The sequence below is a fragment of the Lycorma delicatula genome, chromosome 1 (assembly GCF_047948215.1).
Source record: "Lycorma delicatula isolate Av1 chromosome 1, ASM4794821v1, whole genome shotgun sequence".
Lineage (NCBI taxonomy): Eukaryota > Metazoa > Arthropoda > Insecta > Hemiptera > Fulgoridae > Lycorma > Lycorma delicatula.
This window is the reverse complement of record NC_134455.1, coordinates 399,084,425-399,108,519: the sequence shown is the minus strand read 5'-3', so window position 1 is coordinate 399,108,519 and position 24,095 is coordinate 399,084,425. Positions and strand designations below refer to the sequence as shown.

General features: G+C 30.4%; 1 protein-coding gene across 1 annotated transcript in view; it reads left to right on the top strand.

Annotated features, from left to right (window-relative positions):
• The first annotated feature begins 246 nt into the window (after positions 1-246).
• Positions 247-24,095, top strand: part of CCT1 (chaperonin containing TCP1 subunit 1) — a 57,079-nt gene continuing 33,230 nt past the window's right edge. The window contains exons 1-6 of the mRNA XM_075353948.1: positions 247-406; positions 3,975-4,060; positions 4,317-4,445; positions 7,104-7,201; positions 14,865-14,975; positions 22,902-23,083. Coding sequence (XP_075210063.1) covers positions 334-406; positions 3,975-4,060; positions 4,317-4,445; positions 7,104-7,201; positions 14,865-14,975; positions 22,902-23,083 — 679 coding nt within the window. The 5' untranslated portion in view covers positions 247-333. The remainder of the gene's footprint in view (positions 407-3,974; positions 4,061-4,316; positions 4,446-7,103; positions 7,202-14,864; positions 14,976-22,901; positions 23,084-24,095) is intronic.

The following is a 24,095-nucleotide window of genomic DNA, read 5'->3' as shown; positions in this document are numbered from 1 at the left end:
GTCATTTTTTCTGCGGTCTCATGATTTATTTTGGATGGCATACTTATATTCACGATTTTTTATCGTTCCTTAAAAAAATAACTTAATGTTATATATGTTGCAATTGTAAAAATATATGACAAGTGATAATTTTATAAATGTTAAAATAATATTCATAACGACATTTGATAGTATTAGAGAATTTAAAAGTTTAATTTGTTAAAAAGCATGCTATTGGAATACTTACATTTTATGAGTAATCTCATGTGATCATCAACGCCTACGGAATTGTACTAGCAGTATGGTCATTTAGCTGCGTTAAGGAGTTGCATGGGTTGATTTTTGTTGTTCAAAATGTCTACAATAGCTAGTACGCTTTCGCTTGCAGGTTCTCGTTCTTCTGGAACACCAGTGAGGACGCAAAATGGTATTTATTTAAATGTTTTTACTTAATATTTGCCAATTATTTCCATTTCATTTATATATTTTCAGTTTGGAACTATTTTGAAACCATGTGCGATATAATCCGGTCGCTTATTCTTTCAAGCGGAAAAGTTTCTGTCGGAAAATCACTGTACATGTTATGAATTAAACTACAAGAAAGCTTTGTTGTTAATGTTTTATTTAATGGTAAGCGTAATCTGTGTGTTAAAAAAAAGACTGGATTTAGTTATATGGAACATAACCTCATTCCATGGCGTATGTATTATTTTATTATTTACTGCGGTGTAGTAGTTTCATAGTGTCGGTTCAGCTTTATAAATTCAGAATAATATGTTATTTATTTAAGTATAAGAATCATGATTGATACAAAGTGTCAATAAAGTCGTAGTAATGAAATAATGTTACTGTGCTTTGTTCTGATGAATGTATTGAATACATAGTTTACTTAAATGAAGTAGGTGTAAATAATTTTTCCAAGAAGGTATTTCTCATAACATCTTAAATATGTATTTGTTAATTTTAGGTAGTCCAGTTTTCAGAAGACTGCAAGACCTGCGAAGTAAAAATTAGTTACGAAATAACTGAATTTAATCTTCGATACTAAAATTATTTTATTTGCTCAAAATAAATGTTGGAAAACAGTAATGGTAGATACTGAATAATTGTATTTAACCAACCTCTGTATCTGTGAATCCTGATTAGACACAGCATTTATATTAAGCAGTTTACCTGCATTTAATAAAATGTAGGTAAACTGCTATTGATTGTAAGGGTTTATGGAAAAAATCATAACTAAAACACTATTGATCCTATAAAACAAAAACCAATTTAATCATATTTTCCCAAAGTAAAAGATTGGTCCAGTCGTTTATTTACCTATATCAATTTTTCTCTGAGAAAATTACCAATTAAGTTGAACATGAAAAACTGTGAAATTTTATTTCTGTAATTTTTTCAAGAGGCAGGGATGGCATACACAGAATTATTATTTTTATATGTAGGTGTATATGTAAGTAGTTTACCATAAATAATATTAATGGGTGATATACTTACTCTAAAGTTTTTGAATTTTTGAAAACTAATTTTTTTTTAAAATTCAAATTTTGGCTTCAAATAACTTTGATGGGGCTGGTGATAAAAATCTCATTTGCACAACTTGCAGTGTTTTTGTGGATGTTTATGGCAAATACACAGGTCTCTTGTGCATTGTACTAATAACAAAGTTATAACCTCTCAAAAATCACAAAAAACCTGTTAAAAGCGATACAATTTTGAGTCACTAAATAAGTGCTCCATCCAAGGGGGTTTCTTGTCTTCTTTGCATTTTATATTTTTATGTTTAGCTCCTATATTGTTCAAACTGACGTTCAATACTTTAAAACTAGTTTTTTTTACATTATTAATGATAGATCGTAATTTAATGATAACTTAACCAATACTAGTAACCTAATACAACTTTGATTCAAAAATACTTGTAACTTACCCAAACTGAGATTTCAATAAGTAACCTACATCTTTTTTCAAGAATTCATTTTAATTTTTAAATTTGTTTATTTTTGTAAACACTATCGTGGAAAATATAAAATTTTATTTATTCTTCAATGAAATAGCCTGTTTTTATATGAATAAAAGTTTATTATTTTGTGTGGTTAACCAGCAGCTGTGATATCTCTTTAGATAATTCTCTTGAAATTGTGTGAGAACAACCTGTCAGTGTAGTCAGTTCAGATGATTTCAACTTTCTCAGAACTTTGCAGGCCTTTGATCTGTGCCTAATTTTTTCAATTGTGATGAAGGTGATACACCCAAAACACTACAAGCAGCATCCAATTGTTCAATATTGTAATGTGGGGCAATGTATTGCTCATGGCCTTCACTTTCTTGTAATTCTTTGTTCTGCTGAGAAAAAAATACTTTTGAAACTGTTAACACAAAAAGACTTTCCAAGAGCTAAATTTAAATTTGAAAAAATGTGTTTTTTAAGAGTTTGCTTTAATGTTACTTGTCTTATGTTTTTCTTAACTGTTTTTTTATGAGTTTTCAAAAGATCACAACAAAACTGTACAAACAGGTGACTGAATTTGGACAAAAACATTTTTTTCATGATATTTCCAAACACGTGACATCTGAATTAACACATAAAAACATGAGTTGTTGGTTTTCATTACCAAATTCACATATTTTAATGAGTTCTTTTGGCACTGTACATTGTTTTACACACTATACATTGTTTTATGACACTCTTCATTCACATAAATTCGTATGGAACATTGTTCTTCCATTGTTTTACTTAAAAATAATGTAAAAATTTAACTGATTTTAAAATTTGCAATTATAATATTAAGTAAAACTTATTTATGTAATAAACACTTTCAAACATAGGATGAAATTTGAGACACTGTAAAGATGTGAACAGTTCACTGACTATGTAAGACTGACCAGTAACTGCAAAGCTAAAGATGCAACAAGCTTAAGTTAACATGTTGCAGCATGAATTTCCCTGATGACTGGAAGTGATTTCAAGTGCATGTTATAACATGAACACTGCAGTAGAATGGTTCAAACAAGTCTACTTCAACTGTAGTAATAAGTATAAAAATATTTAAGTGTCAAGAAGACAAGACCCTTGGAGCACTTATTTAGTGAGTGAAAATGGTATCGCTTTTAACAGGTTTTTTTATGATTTTTGAGTCGTTATATCTTTTTTATTAGTACAATACACAAAAAATGTTTTTATTTGCCATAAATATCTACAAAAAAAGTTGTGCAATTTTTAGATTTTTATCACTAGCCAAGCCAAAATTTGATTAAAAAAAAAATTAGTGGTACTTTGGTATTAACGCCACCGCAGCTACAGCTGCTGTTTAGGTTATGTTGACTTGGTGTACTGACAAATCGTAGGTATTTCAAAATAACCTAACTAAATATAACCTTCACTCGCTAACCTCTTATAATTAACATTAAATATGCATAACATATACAACTTATTAATAATATAACCTTAATGTTATAGTACCGAAATCGGTGCTTAATGTTAATCCACCGAAATCTGATTGACTACTTTGTTATTGACCCCAAATTATATTTGTTGGTTGACCTCAAAATTTTACCAATAGATTGCCTCATATAGGTCTACACAAATTTGTATAAAATCTTATCAGAATTGGACTGAATGTTGTGTGGTAAATCTTCCTCATAAAAAAAAAGAACTCTTTCTTGTTCATGTTTACATTGATTGTTACAAAATTAAGTAAATTAAACACTATTTTCGTTATGTCTCATAAAGCTTAAAATTAAATGTAAGCTTAGTAATATGCAATATGAAATATTATAATTATTTACATTTTATTTGTTATTGCCATTAATTGATATTATTTTAAATACATACATGTTTTAAAAACCTCCATTTCTGGCACGTTGCAATATAAAATTCACATACCTTATATTGTGCGTTAGTTCAATGATTTTAATGTTGGATCTTTAAATATTGTTTTGAAAAATTACGGGAGATTTAGTTAAAATTTTTAACTAATAGCTTTTTTTAATTTCAGTTATGGCCGCAGCTGCGATTGCCAATATCGTAAAAAGTTCATTGGGACCTGTTGGTTTGGATAAAATGCTTGTCGATGATATTGGGGTGAGTGTTTAAACTGTTATTACTTAATTAACTAAACAGTTATTTATTGTAGATTTTGTTGTTTGTTTTTACGACAGTTTAATTGTAAGTAATTTTTGTAACGCATTTTAGATTTTGAATTACCTTAAGTTACATATTTATATAGTTGTAGAGTTGAGTGAAAGATTTTCTGAATGTTGGTTTACTTTATAGTTCTGAATTCTTTAAAAAGAAATGAATATGTTTACTAATGTGTGTTGTTTTTTTTTTTGTATAGGATGTAACTGTAACTAATGATGGTGCTACAATCCTTCGTCAGTTGGAAGTTGAACATCCTGCCGCCCGAGTGCTAGTTGAGCTGGCTCAACTGCAAGATGAAGAAGTTGGAGATGGGACCACTTCTGTGGTAGGAAATTTTGTTTCAAGCAAGACCTTATTTTTACTATTTTGTGTATATATATATATATATATATAAAAGAGAGATTCTGTGTATGTTGTTGGGTCCACATACACCAAATTTTTATAAATATTGATGAGTAACATCATTAACTGGTGTTCTGCTTGGCGGCAGGGCCATTATGTCACCGCTCTCTTCATCATTTTGCTTCTTTGGTTTATTTCTTCGACTAAAGGCTCCATACATAGCACGTTGCTAAACTTTTCCTCAACTCTTCAGTCCAGATTTTTACTGCCTGGTAATTATCTTTTCTTACTGAAGGCTTCCTTTGCAGTTGCTACCCTTCCTTTTATTTCCATTGCACTCTTTTAGTACTCTTGTCATTGTAGTACCCCAAATATGTATAATTGTTTATTTCTTTCTGTTTTTCCTTCACGTTTTCTTTTACTGATAAATCATCTTTTTATTAACTTTAGTTTTTTTCTATATTTATTTTCATTCCATACTTTTTCATTCAGGGTTGTTAACAAACTTTGAAGAGTGTATGTGCTATTTGCTAGAATTACCATATCGTCAGATACGGGTAAGATGTAAACCTTTTGCAACTTTTTTTTGTCCTCCTACACATATTCTTTTTCTCTTTAGTATATTTCTAATATCCTCAATATAAATTTGCACTTATGTATTGTAGATTTTTGGTAATGAGTCATTCTGAATAATGGTTTTATAAATTAAGTTCAATTTTAAAAATTTTATTGAATTGTTTATTTTAATTTTTGAAGTACTGTAAAAAAATACTTCATTATGAATTAGGGTGGATACAGAACTTGCCTCAGTATTTAAATTTTTTCTGCAGCTAAAGATTACCAGTTAAGTCCCAAAATTTTTATCTTTTGTTAGATGTTTTGAAGGCTATCGGTGCACATTTTAAATTATAAATTGTTAACTTAATCTCAATTCAGGTTTGGTAGGAACGTACTACAAAAATAATTTAGGTGGTTGACGCACCTACTCTAGCAAAGACGTTTATATGGATTTGGATACCGGTGTTCTTTGGTGGTTGGGTTTCAATTAACCACTCATCTCAGGAATGGCCAACCTGAGACTGTAGAAGACTACATTTCATATATATATATCTTCATTATTTACATATCCTCATTTATCCTTTGAAGTAATACCTTACACAGTGGTTCCAGAGGCAACAGAAAATAAGAGAGAGAGAGAGAGATGGTTGATGCCGCAATTACATTTTCCTCAATATTTTTTTATAATTTTTAATTTTTGATTATCAAAATTCTAGTATGTTGTTTAGTACTTTTATTCAATACTTTTTATGTATGGCATTGATTTATTGTTTAAGAAAGAAATAAAATGTATTTGGGCTTGAATTGCTTATTTTACTTGACTTTGATTATGACTTCTTTTTTACTTATAACTCAATTTTGCCCTTTCTCCCTTTTTCCCCACATGTAAATCAGTCCAATAGTTTTTTGGTCTATAGTGGGACACACAGGAAACATAAATGGAATCGTAAAATATTTAGTGTAGCGTGTGTTGCTTTTATGTCCAGCAGATAGCACTATTTTAAAAAAAAACATGTTTTTACCTATCACAGGTGTGACATCTTAGGTATTTAATTAGTAGGTATATATCACCACACACGTATTCATGTATGCAATGTTGTCAAAATTTCAAAGCAATCGTAAAGAACTTTCTGAGATTTAAGATTTTGAACAAATGAACATTTATATTTATATAGATTAACTTGTAAAAATTTTCACAATTTTTCAAGTACTGAGCCTTCAGTTCTTGAACAAACTGCAATTTATGTGGGTGATAATATACCTGACTGATCTTATATTATTTGGGCTGATCATGCTAGACTGCAAAATAGCAACTGTAGCAGTTTAAGATGTCAAGTGTGTGAACTGTTCTTGCTACACAGGTGAGAATATTAATTTAAAATTGCTAACCTCATTGTTTATTGCATAAGCAATTGAGACAGGATCGATGAAGTAAATTGCCAAACAAACTTCCTATGCCGGCATAGGAAGTTTACACTCCGGCGTGAGCGGTAGCATCTCGGCCTTTCACCTGGAGGTCCTGGGTTCGAATCCTGGTCAGGCATGGCATTTACACACATGCTACAAAGTATTCATCTCATCCTCTGTGTTAATTGCTTAACTGCGGACCTGGAGGTTAAACAAAAAAAAAACTTCGTATGAATGGCTGGTTAGGCCTGGTCAGTTATTACTTTGTTAATACAATTTTACACGGAATACATGTTGTACCTCAACTCTACTGCTCCATGTTAACTAATGGCAAAAATGTAGCTGGGCAGTTATAAATTTACATAAACTTTACGAACTCCCAATATTACAAAGAAAAATTACCATTTCTTTGGCCCAACCTGTTAATAATGCGTTTAGTATGACCATTTAAAATAATTGTATTAACAGATTATTAAATCAATTAATATTCTGGATTGGTACTGCGTATTTGTAATTTTTTTTTTGTCGGTAGAATTTATATCTTTTGACATAAAGAAATTTATACTATGTTAATTGGGGCTGCATGTATATTATATTTTTTGGTTGCAAATGAACTTATAAAAAACCTGTATGTTTTTGTTTTTTTATGGATTATTTTTTAATTTTTATGTTGCAGGTAATTATTGCAGCAGAGTTATTAAAAAATGCTGATGAATTGGTTAAACAAAAAATACATCCTACATCTATAATTAGTGGTTATCGTTTAGCTTGCAAGTAGGTATATTTTATTTTTTAAATGTATTGTGCATTAACCGGCACGCATATTTTTTTTTTTACATATAAAGTTATTATATATTACGTAATGTTATTATTTATATTATTAGACAAGGCTAACTAGCATAGGTTATGTTGATTATGTGTACTGATGAATCGTCCGTATATCAATATAACCTAACCGAATGTAACTCGCTTTATTCGCCTCATCTAATTAATATTAAATATGCAAATTATGTACACCTTATGGTAATATAGTAATTCTAATATGTGTATATAGCTTTATATAAATATATATATATATGTATATAATAGCTGTGAATGTAAAAAAAAAATATGCTTGCTGGTTAATGTACAAGTAGCCATTAATCTTTTCAAGTACTAATCTAAATAGGGAAGTTTTAAAAAATAATGGTTAATTATAAAAAAAATACATTTTTTATTTTTATAATTTCAAGACAGCAAGTAATTCACTGAAAACGCGTACTATCAAGTTATCAGTGTCCCCCTTAACATCAGTGAGGTTCTTAGATACTTTTGAATAATGATGTAGTTTTGAAAAAAACAAAATTGAGCATTATTCTTGAAAATATTAAATTTTTAATGACTCAAGAAACAACGTTCTGAAAAAGAAGGATTTGAATGTCCCTAGCTTTCAATTTATAATTAGAGGAAGCTAGAGGCATTTTGAGTCCAAGGTGGATTGAATCTCTTGGAAACTATGTATTTTAATTTTTTCAAAGGCATATTTTTAAAACGAACAGTCCCCCATTTTTATCATATTAACATTTTTGTTAGTTACAAGAGGGCTAGAGGTTAGAGTCCCATGAGGAAGAAAGAGATAAGCCTCTTGTACACTTTGTGCATCTGAATTTTCTTATGGTAGAACACATTTAAAGAAAAAGTGTTCCATCAGTTAGAAAAGCATCAGATAAAAATACATCACCAGCTTATCTAACAATCGGTTAAACATCCCCAGAAAAAAATGTTTCGTAGTTGTTTCACATTTGAAGGCCCTTGTTCATTACCTTCAGTAATGGATGTTGAAAAGCAATGGATGTATAAAGATTGTCAAGGAAAGGGTTGTGACACAACTTCAAAACAAATTCCCAAAAGGCAACGGAATGTTCCAACATGATTTGGTTCCAACAGATTGAGGAAGACTTCCATAAAAATAATACAAGACAATATTACAAAAACTTTAAACTGAAGAACACTACATTTAATGCCCCAACACTAATGTTAAGAAATTCAGAAGGAAATCTGGCACACACTGATAAAGAAAATGCCAACATCATGAGAGAAAGCTTTAGAAAACTTCTGAATTGTGAAGAACCAAAAGAATTTCTGGAAATAAACACAAATACCCAGATTAAAACACCAAGAAAAAACATCCTTCCACCAACATTAGCAGAAGTAAAGATAGCTCTGAAGCAAATGAAAAACAACAAAGCAAGTGGAGAAAATTTCCTGACTGCAGAATTATGCGGTCTTTTTCTAACATGTCAGAAAAAGAACACAGAAATCTCCACAAAGGAATGGTAAAAATATGGCACACAGAGGAATTTCCGGAAGAATGGAAAACCGTAATAATCCACCCTTTACATAAAAAAGGTGATAAAACCAACCCTGACAACTATAGGGGAATTTCCTTACTAGATTGCACTTACAAAATTCTATCAAGAATAATTTACAACAGAATCAAAGACCAACTGGAACAAGAACTAAGGGAATACCAAGGGGGATTTAGACCATGGCGAGGCTGCCCAGAACAAATTCTAAATTTAAAATTAATTATAAGGTATCATAAACTAAGGAATAAACTGGTAGTGACTTTTATTGATTTCAAGAAAGCATATGATTGTGTACATCGAGAATCCCTGCTAAAAATCCTGAGAAATTTAGGGCTCCACCCCTAATTTTTAGTCAAAATCATCGGACTAACACTAACGGATACCAAATCCAAGGTTAAATTCAGGGGAGAAATATCTGATCCATTCGACATCAAAACAGGACTGAGACAAGGAGATTGACTGTCACCGCTTTTATTCAACTGTGCCCTTGAATTTATAATACGGGATTGGAAAAAATTAAATAAAGACAACGTTAAAATTGGAAAAGGTATCTCAGTAAATTGCCTAGGCTTTGCGGACGATTTAGCCCTACTATCCCAAAATATAGAAGAGGCCAGATACCAACTGTCAACACTGGAAGAGATTGCAGGAAAAATCGGTCTAAAAATTTCATACGAAAAAACCAAAATTATGGTGAGAGACCCGCTAGGCATAAGCAAAGTAAAAATAAACAATAATGACATAGAACTAGTAGAAAACTCTAAATATTTGGGGGAAAACTTCACGCACAACCTCCAAGAAAATCCAAACTGGAATGAAAGAATAAATAAACTCATCAAAGCCGCAAATATAAACACAAAACATCTATAACAAAAAAAGGATGTCCATAAACACAAAAATAAGACATTATAACTCAGTTATCTAACCAGAAATACTTTACGGATGTGAAACCATATTTGGACCATACCAGACAAGGTTTACCGACAAACTGGAAAAGATTGAAAGACAGATCCTACGACGATGCATCGGGAAAAACATTAAAAAAGATGGGATTTGTAGAATTATTCCAAACGAAGAGATTTACAAAACGATCATCCTGATAACTAATAAATTTAGAAAGAAGAGAATTTCCTTTCTAGGACATATTTTCAGAACGGAAGAGACAAGACTTATCAGACGGATAATCGAACTTTACTTGAATAAGAAAAGCAGACCGAAATGGTTATACGAAGTGCAGAAAGACATGAAGGAATTAGACATAACCCGTGAAAACTTAAAAACGAAAACCTGAAACTATGAGAAATTAAAAAATAAAGAAACAAGATTCCTATCAAAACCAAAGAAAACAATAAGCCGGGTGTGTACTCTGAACAAGAAAGGGCAAGAAGATCTGAAACTCTTAGAAATTGCTGGCAAAAAAGAAAAGCTGAAAAACAACAAATCAGCAAGAAAAGAAAGAAGTTGCCAAAAAAAAAAAAAAAGAAGTGATCCATTATGGTCTTAAAAGTAATAATAATAATAAAAAAAAAAAAACAATTTTTGAATGTAAAATAGATTTTGAAAAAACAAAGTGTGTATATGTGCACAAGCACACATACACACAACAATACATTTTTATTAACATCTAGTTAAATTATTTTTGAGCAGTATACATGTTTAATAGAGACATTGTTCATGAGAAGAAAGATGTTGTAATAAATAGATGTTGAAAAGATTGAAAATAAGAAAGATGTAAAGAACTCTGTGAATAAAACATACTTTTTTAGTGTTTTGTCCAAAACAAATTAAATTGTTTATTTTTGGTTTATGTGAATGATCAGTTTTGATGTTTTGTAAAAAAAATTGTTTAAACAGTTGATCCAAAAATATTATGCTAATAAGTATAATAATAAGTGAATGTTATAGTTCTAGGTTCACTTTATAATATTGCATAGCCAGACTCTATTATATGACTTTTTACTAAATAATGTCCACACGTAAACCTGTTTGTGAGGAAGTGAATGCATTACAACTTTACATCCGGTTGTCCATTTTATATTTCCACGCATAAGTTTCGTGCATATAATGATGAATCAAGTCGTAAAAAAATTTCTATTGCCGAACTAGCTTTTGAAAGGTGATGATTTAGGATGTATTGGCCCCATCTCATTTTTCTTGCTATTTGTGTAACTGTTCCACAAATAACGATGAAAATAATCTAGTGTTCGATTAAGGGATCAAAGAAAACAAAAGCTTGATTACAATTGCACAGTTCATTGAACTTGTAGAAATTAAATAAAAATAATATATAAAAAACTCAGAAATAATAAAAATAGGAACAATAAATAAGAAGCACTGCTGCAGTTTGTATAGGCAATTAAATAAATTACTCCAAACACTAATAGAGGAGTTTCTTTTTAGATTGTTAAAAAGAGTATGCATTTTTCTTCATGAAAGATTTTTACTTTTTGTTGATGATTTAAATAACTAGGTTGTAAACACAGTTATGTTTTCACATATTATTTATTTTTGTGTTGTGATACCCTCTATTTTTCCAGTTGTAAATAATTCCCATTCCAGTCTTTTAATGACATCATGCACACTGTGGTTACTAAGCATTGCAATCTTATTTTTTTGCTACTATTATCTACATTTGGCTTCATTTTTAAAAACGTAAACCTGTGATGAAATTAGCCAAGTCAGAGCATTCGGTTTTCTCCTTGAGTGCCAAGAAGAAATGTTACCGAGAGCGATAGTAACTAATATAAACTGAGGTTTATGTGACAAACACCACATATATTTTTATAGACCTTCATAAATTTAAAAATTTTTGCAGTTACATAGTTTTTTACACACGTTCATTTTTACTTATTCATAATATTATATTGAAAATTTTATTACAACTGAAATAACTGTTTTTGTTTTTAATTTCATTTGTTGTATAAAACATTGTGTTGATTTCAACAAATGTTAAATTTTTATTTGCTTTTAGATGAGGGAATGAGGCCCTCTTTGTTTTAGGGTATAGTTTTGTAACAAAGCTAGACAGTATTACATCCTTTTTTAAGGATTAAGTGTATTTTATTTTTAATTACTTTAGTTAAAGATTTAAGGAAATTTAAATAAATTGTTTTCATTTTTTCAAATAAAATTGTGTTCCTTAAATAATTGTTAGCTTGGAATATGATTGTATTTTCTGAATGTATTCTGTACTATATGTTTACAGATAAATTTCCTCATTTACATAAGGACTGTATAATGATTTAAGATTCTTTATAGATTATTAAAAGATTATGCATTTTTCTTCATGAAGGATTTTTACTTTTAACTGGGTTGTAAATGCAATTATGTTTTCATGTGTTATTTATTTTTGTGTTGTGATACCTGAGATTGTATTTAATAATATTTTTCATTAAAATATTTTCTGCGTAATTATACTTGTTTAACTACATTAACTCTACATAGTTGCCAACCGCATTCAGCTATTTATCATACTATGACACCTACTTTTTTGACTCTAACTGAAGACTGCTCTGCCAACACATTGGCAGTTATTAAATACCTACAGTCAAATCTATCTGTTAAGTTATTAACACTATGAGATAATCATAATTTGAAAACACAGCGTAACAAGTGCTTTTCTTTCTTCACATTTGTGAGAGATGGTTTGCTGCTCTGGTTCGAGTTTGAGAAAAAGGTTGGAATTTAAAGCGTTCCACTTAAACTGCTGGTGAATTTCTACTGGATCCCTATCTGTGTGGGATTCTGGGTAATGAACGTATAGGTTTTACTGCTTTAGATGCATGTAACCAACTGTCTTTCACTACTCGAGTTACAAATACCGATTTTATTAACCCATTAAACATTCACTTCGAAGAGGGTGGCAAAGTAACTGGACTGCTGCAGCAGATAAACTCCAACACATCAAAGGTACGATGTTACTATGGAACTCTTCATGTAGAAAGATTCGCCAAGAGGAAGTGGTCCTGTGTTGATTGCGATTAGGACATACCAGAGCTACTCACGGATACCTGATGAGAGTGGAAAGCGCACCATTGTGCGTCCGATGCGACTGCTGCTGCTTGGCTTTGCACCACATCCTTTGTATTGCATATGTTATGTGGCCTTACATTGCAAATTTGAATCGGCAAGGAATGTATGGCACATCCAAGCAAATAACAAGAATGTACTAGACTTGGCATTGTTCCTTCTCAGAAGAATTAAAGTAAGATTTAACCCATCTTAAATTTTGATATTATTTTGTTATTTGCGTTTCATATATTATCCTAATCGTCGCGTTTCTTTTACCATTTCAGTTTTATTCTAATTATTATCTTAGTTTTCATCATAGTTTTAATCCAATTTTGCTAATATTTTAATATTCAAGAAGGAGCCTCTTATTATTATTTTGACTCGGGAGGTACGCGAAAGCATTTTTCACCCAAAAAAAAACTGCTTAAGTAAACCTATGTTTGATTTTAAGAGAGGGGACACACTTTGTCGTGCAGAGCAACATCTTTTATGAATATTCCATAGTGGTGTGTTTGAATTTACCTCAGTATTTCTTAATAATTGTTTGGTGTTATTTGTAATTCTGACAGAATTAACAGGTCGCTGAAGACGCGTGTAGCTAACCGTCTTTCACCATTCCTATTACAAGTGCCGATTGTATTAATTCTGTTAAATACATTCTTTGAAGACGGTGGCAAGGTGACTGGACTACTACAGTAGATAATAACTATGTACATCAAGGATACTGTGCTGCCATGGAGCTCTTCAATCTGGAATAACCATCGAAAGGAGTGTTATTTGCAGTTTACAAATAGGGCGTACTAATATTATACATGGACACCTAATGAATTGGAGCAGTGCACCCGTTTGTGTTCACTGCCATTGCCAACTAACAATACACCACATCCTTATGGATTGTATTGGAAATGTTAAATTGGGCTAATTTCAGAAATATTTTAGGAAATAATACGGCTATGTTATCCAAAGTCATACTATTTCTTAAGGCTGCATCTGTATTTAAAATATTTGATTATGTTATAATGTCTTTCATCCGGTTTTGCTGTTTTAAGTTAGATTTTCAGTATTGTTTTTTTATTATAGTTTATTTTGATTTTTGCATACAGAATAGATGTTTTACATCGGTCTAATTTTTAATTGCTTACTAGATTGAGTCCAGGCGCTTTTAATGACACTTTTTTGTGCACCCAGAAAAAAAAATCTGACTGAAGAGTTATGCCACTTTGTAATAAATGTGAGTTATTCATAATTGTTGCTTACTTGACTGTTTTGGGTTATTAGTGAACAAATGCTTATCTGTAGGAAATTTTTGTCTGTCACTATATTCATTAATTTTACCCATTGTCATTTTTTGTCATAGTTCTATTTAGATATTCAGTCCTCTCAAATCTTATATTTTAACAGTTGGAAGGAGGTACAATGACTGATTATGTTGATATTTAATAAAGCAACTGTATTTCATTCATTGCTCTAGAAAAATTGAACAGAATTGATTTCATGGGCATCCAATGAGATTATAAAATGCAATGCTTAGCAACATTTCTTGCTGAATGTTACCAGGTGGGAATAATAAAGAAAAAGACCTTATTACTAAGATTTTGAAAAATTCCTTATTAAGAAAAGATTATATTTTGATAATCATTTATTACAAGGAAAACATTTTTTTTAAACCTGTTAAAAAATATTCTTCTGAATTATATTAATTACAAATAAAAATACTCATGAAAACATTTAAATTTTACATGATCACTTCGATTAGTGTATGTGATAACTGTCACAGTTCTGTTTTGTTATTAGAAATTTTTTATATTGGGAGGGATGAGAAGTTTTTTTTTATTTTTATAAATGATTAGTCTGCTGCTGCTGAGATGTCTTTGGATATTCAGCATCTTCTATCTCTTGTTTTCATACCCATATTAGATAATTCCATTAGGATAAAACAAATGTATAACAAATTGAAACAGTGCATATTTATAATTTTCAAACAACAAAACAGTGCATATTATATTTATAATTTGTCGTGTATAATTATATTTACTCTGCTTGTAAAATTAAATTAAGTCTGTAATTCTTGTCTTTAGAGAGGCTTGCAAGTACATTCAAGAACACTTGACAGTCAGTGTTGAAGAACTTGGTCGAGATTGTCTTGTGAATGCTGCCAAAACATCTATGTCCAGCAAACTGATTGCAGCGTATCCTTTTCTTATGTCATATAAAAATGTACTGGTGAAATTATGTTGCACTATTTAAATGTAATCCACTGTTAAAATTCGAAAAAAATGTTCCTTAAAACGTTGTTTAAAATTTAGTTTGCTTTAACCTATTCACTGCTAATCCAATAATTTTGATTCTACCAACTAACTGTTTGTAGATTTTTTTTTTGTATTTTTTTTTACTGATATTTTTTATCATATAATTAAGTTGGTCTTAAAAATATCATGTGTTATTTTTGAATGTTTATATAACTTTAGTAGAAATTGTATATAACCTTCCATAATGTCCTCAGAGGTATGGACATTCAATTGCCAGTATCTTCAGGACTTTAACGGAACTCCTTTGTGTGCAGTCTTTTATCCAAGTAAAATGCTACCTGGATGAGCATAGGACTGTCAAGTATTGGAAAAAAGTAACTTTTAATGTGGTTGCAAGAATTGTGTTAAATACATTTGTTTTATACAAGGAAAGTTGTGCTAAAGAAAATTTAAAATAGAGTCTAGATACCAGTTTGTTATATCTGTAGTTGAGGAAGTGGCAACATGTTGGTTTCAAGAATAGGAACATGCAGAGTCTAGTGTAACTTGTACTTGGCCTATTGGAGGTGATTGTGGTGATCGTGGAGAGACTAAAAGAGTAAAATTACTGGGAAAACAAAAAACTGTACTGTTTGTTCCACTAAATGTAAAAGAAGAAGATTCAGGAGAGATTGTGCAAGATGTGGTGAAGACTGCCATGGAGAATGTCATTGCAAGCAGATTTTGCTAAAGTAGTAAATTAGAAAAATCTTGTAAAAAGTATACTTTTTTTAAATAATGTGTAAATATAATTTTAACGTTGCTGTTGCTTTTATGAAAGATTCTGCTAAAGTGATGTAAGTAGTCACTTTTATTATGCATATTACTTTAAATTGGTGTAAATTCACAAAAAAATTATTTAACAAATTTGACTGAAATTTATTAATTTTTTGCCAAAACAAAAACAGGACAACATTTCTAAAAATCATGATTCCACGGTAAAATTGTTTCTTAATATTCAGTTACGCGACTTTTTTGGTTTTTTCTTTTTTTTTTGGTTCTTTAATCTTTAGAAACATTTTTTAGTAAGATACAACCTCAAAATACATTTCTGTTGTTTTAAAACAGATTCATTCATAAAAAAAGTCAACAAAGGGTTACATAACTTCACTGATTTCATACTCGACAAGCTTTATTTCAAATACACCATTGAGTTTTTAAATATTAATTACTTCATTATTTTTCCTTAAAATCAATCAAATAAATTATACAAATAGGAAACAATTTTGGAAATAGATTATGGATGAAAGATTTAGTAAACGGTTTTAAAAATCAGTCTGTAAACTTTTCCTAGATGTTTTGGCGATATTTCACAAATTTGTGTCAAATGCAGAAATGTTATCTCGTAGCAAAAAAATTTTTAAAATCCTGTTATATATTTTCCTTATAATAAAACATTTTAATTAAATCTTGCGCATTAATATAAAATCTGTTTAATGATATTACAAGAAAACTAATAAATGTCTAATGTAGTGCCAATTTACCCGCTTGAAAACTGGAAATTAAGCAGTCCCGCAATTTCATTTCTGTTTTCCATTCTACTTTGTGATCATATCACAGCAGTTTATCAATTTATTTGCATGCATAAGATTTCATTTTGTTCACAATAAAAAATTTAAGTTTTATGTAATAAAATATTATTTGATAAAACTAATATTTTTTTACAAAGCTATTAATGATTAAGAAGTTTAATTGGCTGCCGTTTTGGAGTTTTCAAAATGGCAAAGAAAGGAAATAAAGTGAAATAGGGATTTTATCTACAAGAAGTTTTTTTAAATTTATTTTGGCTAAATCAGTCCCGTAAACTTGCCGAATACCTAACCGGACTCCACAGAGCTATTGCCAGAGAGGGAATATGGTGGCAGAGAGAAAGGTAATGAATTGAGATAAGGGATTTGCCCAAATAAATTTTTTGTTTTTTTTTGATGTCCTGAGTCAATCCCTTAAGTTTGACTAACACCTCTCAGATCATTTTGTCGTTGGAAAAAAATATAAAGAGGTACCACATCTTCCTAGACAGATGGGATAGAAAATCAGGCCAAAACTGGTATATATGAGGTTTGTTCAGAAAATAACCGAACTTTATTTTTTTTTTTTTTTTACTTTTATTATTAATTTTACAGATTATTGGTCCATGCCCCCTTCAAAGTCATCTCCTATTCACATACTTTTCCTAGCAGTGTTTCCACTTCACGAAGCAGTCCTGGATAGCTTCATTGGAAATGGCCTTCAACGTCTGTGATGAATTTGCTTTGATGTTATCAATAGTTTCAAAATTCTTTCATTACTGATTTTAATCTTGGAAACAAGAAAAAATCGCACGGAGCTAGATTTGATGAGTAGGGAGGTTGAGGGCGGACAGTCTTGATCTTTGGCACAAAACCGATTAATTGACAAAGCTGATAGTGTGGGTACATTGTCATGGTGAAGGAACCATGAGTTGTCTTGCCAAAACTTTGGTCTCCTTTTGCGGATTTTTTCATGTAACCATTATAAAACACCTTGATAATACGCACGGTTCACTGTTTCACCTTGAGGCAAGAATTCAAAATGCACAATTACAATAAAATCGAAAAACAGAGAGCACTACTCCGACAGTGGATCGAGGCTGACGTGCTATCTTGGGCATGGAGATCCTTTGCCAATCCATTGTGATGACTGAACTTTTGTTTCAATGTCGTAGTGGTAAACCGAGCCTTCCTCTCCCGTTATGATCCTTTGCATGAATGTTTCATCATCATTGGTATTCAAGAAGTTGCCCGACATATGCCCGCTTGATGTTCTTTGTTCTATTTGGTCATCAAACTAGGAACAAACTGCATCTTCAGTTTATCAGTCAAAATGTCATGACATGATCCAATTGAGATTCTAATCTCTTCTGCAGGTTTACTGATAGTCAATCAGTGATATACGTGCATCGGATTGTTGATTTTCTGAACGTGGATGCGATCAGTTGAAGTTGAAGGCCTTCTTTGTCAAGGGTAATCTACAGTTAACCGACGACCACTTTTAAATTGTGAAAAACCATTCGTAACATTGTGTACGACTCAGATTGTTATCTCTGTAAGCTTGTTTCAAAAGTTGAAACATTTGTGTGAAATTTTTCCCGTTTCAAGCTAAATTTAATATCATTGCTCCAGAAAATTGCACATTACCAAAATCACTATTAACACTTAAATACATAGAACTCAAATAACAATAACAAAAACTAAATGAGATCTCAACAATCCAAAAACTTGTGGTTACAGAGGAACACAATGTTGCCAACCGCATGTCACTAAATATCTCATTGGCGTGTAATTTAAAATGTTTGGTTATTTTCTGAACAGACCTTGTATATGGCCAGATTAGCACCAAATTAATTTTTTTTTAGTTAAACAGGTTTTTAAGACGAGCCGAAAACTATTTAGAAATAATGTTGAATAGCCTCCCACTCCTGATTTGGATTCACTTAACATTTTGGAATTTTAAATATTTTAATAAGTGATTTCATCATATCAAATTAAAGCTCAATTTTATACTGCTATACAAAAAGTTAAAAAAAATATCAAAACTGCGAAACTACCCTTTATGCTTTTTCCTGAAATTTAATTCCACCAATGCCTCGTATAAAGTATTGAGCCATTTATGAAGAATTTATGTTGTCTGGGGATATTAATTAAAATATAGGTATACATACACATACACATATTAGCATCTTTTGGAAATTTCTATAGTAGGTAACACATTCTACCTACTCTAAATTAAATTATTAATAGCATCATTTTTCCCATTTTAACAAATAACAATTAACAATTGGGACTTGACTCAAAAAGACCAATTATTTCAAGTGTGGGTGTGCATGCGTGCATGCATGCACATGTGTATGTAAGAGATAATTAGGATAATTACATAAGTAATCGATTTTTAAATTTAACAAAATATCAGATTTGATGTTAATGAAAAATGAATTATTACTAATGCGTTTAAATCTAACTCAATTGATAGTTATAAAAGTAAAAACATTGTTGTAGATTCCGAAATAAATTCCAACAGATAAGGAATAATTAATATTATCATCTACAATTTCCATAATTAAAAATAACAAAATTTACTAATAAATCATTTATCGATAAACAGATAATTTACCAATTAAGAGAAAAGTTAAATAAAAACTATCTTTTAATAGTAAAATCAGATAAAACAAATACACTTGTTATCATAATAGTATACATAGTTGATAATAAATTTTAAGAAATTAACGTCCCAACTAATAGATTAGTTAAACTAACAAAAAATTTAAAAATTCAGATCAGTTTTTCATTGTAATAATAATAATAATAATTTAAAATACCATTCTAGATTATATGCAGATTTTGGACAACCAAAAATTCATAAAGTATATATCCCAATGTGACCTTTAGTCAGTTTTAAATCTGCCCCAGTTATATCCCCTAATAGGTAAAATTCTTTGGAAAAAGAATAATTTACCTAATATATTAATATAAAAAATAGTTATGAATTAGTAAATAAATAGCTTAATTATAATTAAAGACGCTAAAGTGGTTAGTTATGACATAACTATCATGTATCGTAATAATAAGAAATAAATTACAAAGTTACCAAAAAGATCCAAAATTTATTAAAGTTGTCATCAGTATTATAAGAAATATATAATATAATATTTTTTCAGCCTCCGCAAAGTACGTTTTAAAATGTTATTAAATTTTATTAATACCAATTTTTACAAAAAAAAGTAAAAAGACATAATTTAATGTGTGAATGTAAACAGATGAAGAATTATTAAAAAATATCACTGAAGATGGGCTTAGGCCTGAAAATGTTTTGAACATAAAAAAGTAAAGGTAAGACTGTTCTCTAATTCTGTACTTTGTGAAGGCTGAAAAAATTTATTATGGGTAGCAACTCGTATGTAATACGAGTTGCTACCCATAATAAATTTTTTTATTATGTTTTAAATTTTTATAATAAAATATAATAATATAATTTACATAATAAATTTTTATTATGTCAAAAGTTCGGGGAATTTGAATTTCACACACAAACCATTGCTGGTATGACCTGCTGCCTCTAGATGTGGCTAACAGTACTCTTTGTAAATCAGTGTTCCAACAGCCGTGACGGTGAGAGGCTGCATTGTTGACTTTCATGCGGGTGTGTTTTACTGCTTCTGCAAAGTTCTAAATAGCAGATTTTAAAGAGCAAAGAACCTGCATCAAATTTTGCTTCATGCTTAAAAAAAAACCGGTGTGGAAACCCATCGCGTACTTGTGAAAGCATTTGATGACAATGCTACGAGTAAAAGTAAAATTTTTTTGTGGTACAAACGATTCAAAGACAGACAAACGACAGTAGATGACGATGAGCGTTTTCCGAACACCGAAAACATCGCGAAGGTGCGAGATGATATTGTTGCAGATTGTAGACAAACAATCTATGATGTTTGTACAATCTTACAAATGTCAGATGGGTGCGTGCAATGCATCTTGTTGGACAATTTGAACATAGATGCATTGCTGCAAAATTCGTACCAAGACTGTTGGAACAGCGACCAGAAACAAAATCGCGTAGCTGTCTATATGGAATTGAAAAATTCAGCAAGTGATGACCCTAACTTCATCTCCAACATCATAACCGGTGATTAGACGTGGGTGTACGGGTATGACCCTGAAACTAAGCAGCAGTCGTCGCAGTGGAAGTCGCCAAGTTCAAAAAAAGCACGCCAAGTTCGCAGCAACGTGAAGTCCGTGATGATTTTTTTTTTCGACATCAAAGGCATTATCCATAAGGAATTTGTTCCTCTTAGTCAAACTGTCAATGGGATGTTCTATTGTGAAGTTTTGAAGCGGTTATGTGGAAGCATTAGGTGCAAACGTTCAGATCTGTGGGGTAACAACAGCTGGGTTCTGCACCATGACAACGCGCCTGCGCATACATCGCTAGCTGTTCGGAATTTCTTGGCTTCCAAAAAGATGATAGCGATTCCTCACCCACCCTATTCGCCTCACCTTGCCCCGTGTGACTTTTTTTCTTTCCGAAAATAAAATTTCAATTGAAAGGCCGTCGTTTTAACACAATTGAGGAGATTCAGGAAGAAACGCAGAATATGTTTCGAAACTTACACCTGCAGACTTCCAGGGATGCACGGAATCATGGGAAAAACGCTGGGATCACTATCAATGCGCAAGGGGATTACTTTGAAGGAGACAGTGGACATTATAAGTTATGGTAAGCTATTTTATTTTTATGGTAAAATTCCCCGAACTTTTGGGTAGCACCTCGTATAGTTATTTACCTTACAGAGGAAATAGGAAGGATAAAATAATGGACTGTAAAAATTTAATCTAAATAAATTAATTATAAGAAATATGTCAAAACTATTTTGAATTTAATAACAACTATTTGACACAAAAAGAAAAAAACCTTATTTATGGGATTAAAATACCTTATCTTTTTGCGAAAAAAATAATTTATCTAAGGACACCCTATGTTGTGATGATATTCTCATTTTATATAACCCGGAAATAAACAATGTACATTTAATATTATTAAACAAGTTAAATTCTTGCAACGATAATTTCAAATTCACATTTAAAATATATAATAATAGAATGTTAAGTTATTTAGATATCAGTATTGAAATAAACAAGGACAACCAAATTGAAACATCAGTTGATATAACAATTCATGGGTCTCATAAAATTAACATTTATACAAATATGATTAATGTAGCAATCAGATACACAATATCGAAGAAAAATTAAATAATGAAATAAATATCATAAAACGTATAGCAATTGCAAGTGGGTATGATACTACTTCAATTAATAATATTTATAACAAACAACTATTAAAACAGTAACAAAATAACTATTTCAACCGATACATAATAAGACCCAAAAGAGTGATAAAATATATAAAAATATTTATACAGTAATATTATCCTTGAAAGTATAAAAATAATAAAATAAACAATTAGTATGGAATTTATAAAATTAAATGTAATGATTATGTTGGTATTTATTAAAGGAAAAACAAATGGATCCTTTGAAACTAGATTTCTTGAACATTATAGAAATTACAAAATTAATAAATTAGGTTTATCTTATACGGCAGACCATCTAATTAACAATAAACTTTATAGTTTTGATGTTAACACAAATTTAAAAATATTAGAAATTAATAAGACGATATAAAATTAAATACATTAAAAAAATATTACATCTATAAATTTTACAGTGTTTGAGGAGATGGTCTTACTAAAACTACCCATCAGGCTGGTCTAGTGGTGATTGCATCTTTGCAAATCAGCTGATTTCGAAGTCGAGAGTTCCAGCGTTCAAGCCCTAGTAAAGTCAATTATTTTTATACGGATTTGAATACTAGGTTGTGGACACCGGTGTTCTTTGGCGGTTGGGTTTCAATTAACCACACATCTCAAACGGTCGACAAGAGACTGTACAAGACTCCACACTTCACTTACACTCATACATATCCTCTGAAGTAATACCTGACTGTAATTCCCAGAGGCTAAACAGGAAAAAGGAAGGAAGTATAGAAGCAGTTAATTAAATATGGTCTTATTAAAACTGCAGCAGATAACACACTCGTGTAAATTAATATGCAATTTTCATTATTTTAGTATTTTTATTTTAAATGTTTATTTTGCTATAATGGAACTTTAATAAGGATGCGGGATCCCAAGAAAGTGCTTTATCGCAATATTCTGTTCTAGGTGGTTTATTTAATGGATTTTAAATGTATATATAATATGTGTGTGTAATAATTTAATATTCTAAAATATTTTAACCTTATCTATGTTATCAGTGATGATGAATTCTTTTCCAATATAGTTGTCGATGCTGTTCAGGCTGTTAAAGTTACAGATAGCAAAGGTGGTGCTCTTTATCCAATTAAAGCTGTGAACGTATTAAAAGCGCACGGTCGTTCAGCTAGGGAAAGCATTCTTGTCAATGGATATGCTCTCAATTGCACTGTCGCTTCTCAAGGTTAGTATTATTTATCGTAAATTTAAGCTTGTATATTTATGAATACTTCTTATTCTGTTGTTTTTCTAGAATAATTTCAATTTTCCTTTTGTATCGATATTGAATTTCAAACATTTATACCGTTGTGGATACAAATTACTTAAAATTCCTTGACATTGATTGATTAATTAATTGTAGACTTTTTTTATTTAATGGTGCTTTCCTTTTATTCTTTTGAAATATTTTATATACTAATGTAATATGCATTCATACATGCATATGATGTATTTTCTGGGAATTTGGGAGGCTGTGTAATCTCACCATCTTTTCAAAGATGATAAATACTTGTTTCTCAAATGTTTTCGTCCACCACCAACGTTGAGAATCAAAACTTTTCTAGTGCCTCAAAATTTTTAAACTTACCGTCTGTTAAAAATAATAATAATAATAGCAATTGCTGTTTTTTTAAGATGCGCTTTTTAACAGCAATTGTAATTATTGTTTTTAAATGTGGCTTTTCTTATTTCTTTGTTGATTGAAATTTATATTTTAAATGAGAGCAATTAAAACGCATATTTAATCCAGATATACAGAAGTATCTTTATTAAAATTGCTTTCAAAAAAATTACAAATTTATCTATATAGTTATATAAGAGCAATGGTGATACCATATTCAATATAACAATACAATAATTAAAACAAAGCTTTCAATTGAAAAATTACACTTACATTAATTTTAAGGATGAAGTGCTTTAATGAGTTTGCTAATATAAGGCTCTAACTTACTTAAAAACAGCTGTAAGTCGCTGCGTTTAATAACTTGCAGCCAATTTAATTTCTCTGTTTGGTTAGCAGCATTGCTACAACACTAATTCCATGTTCAGACATATATGACAATGGGAATGCTATCAGAAATCGTTCAACAATTTACCATAATCCAGGATACAGTTGTGGGGATTGGTTTTTGCAGCCAAAATTCTTGGTAGCCGTTCTTGAGTTTTTTTTTGTCAGTTCTACATTAAATTTTACAGTA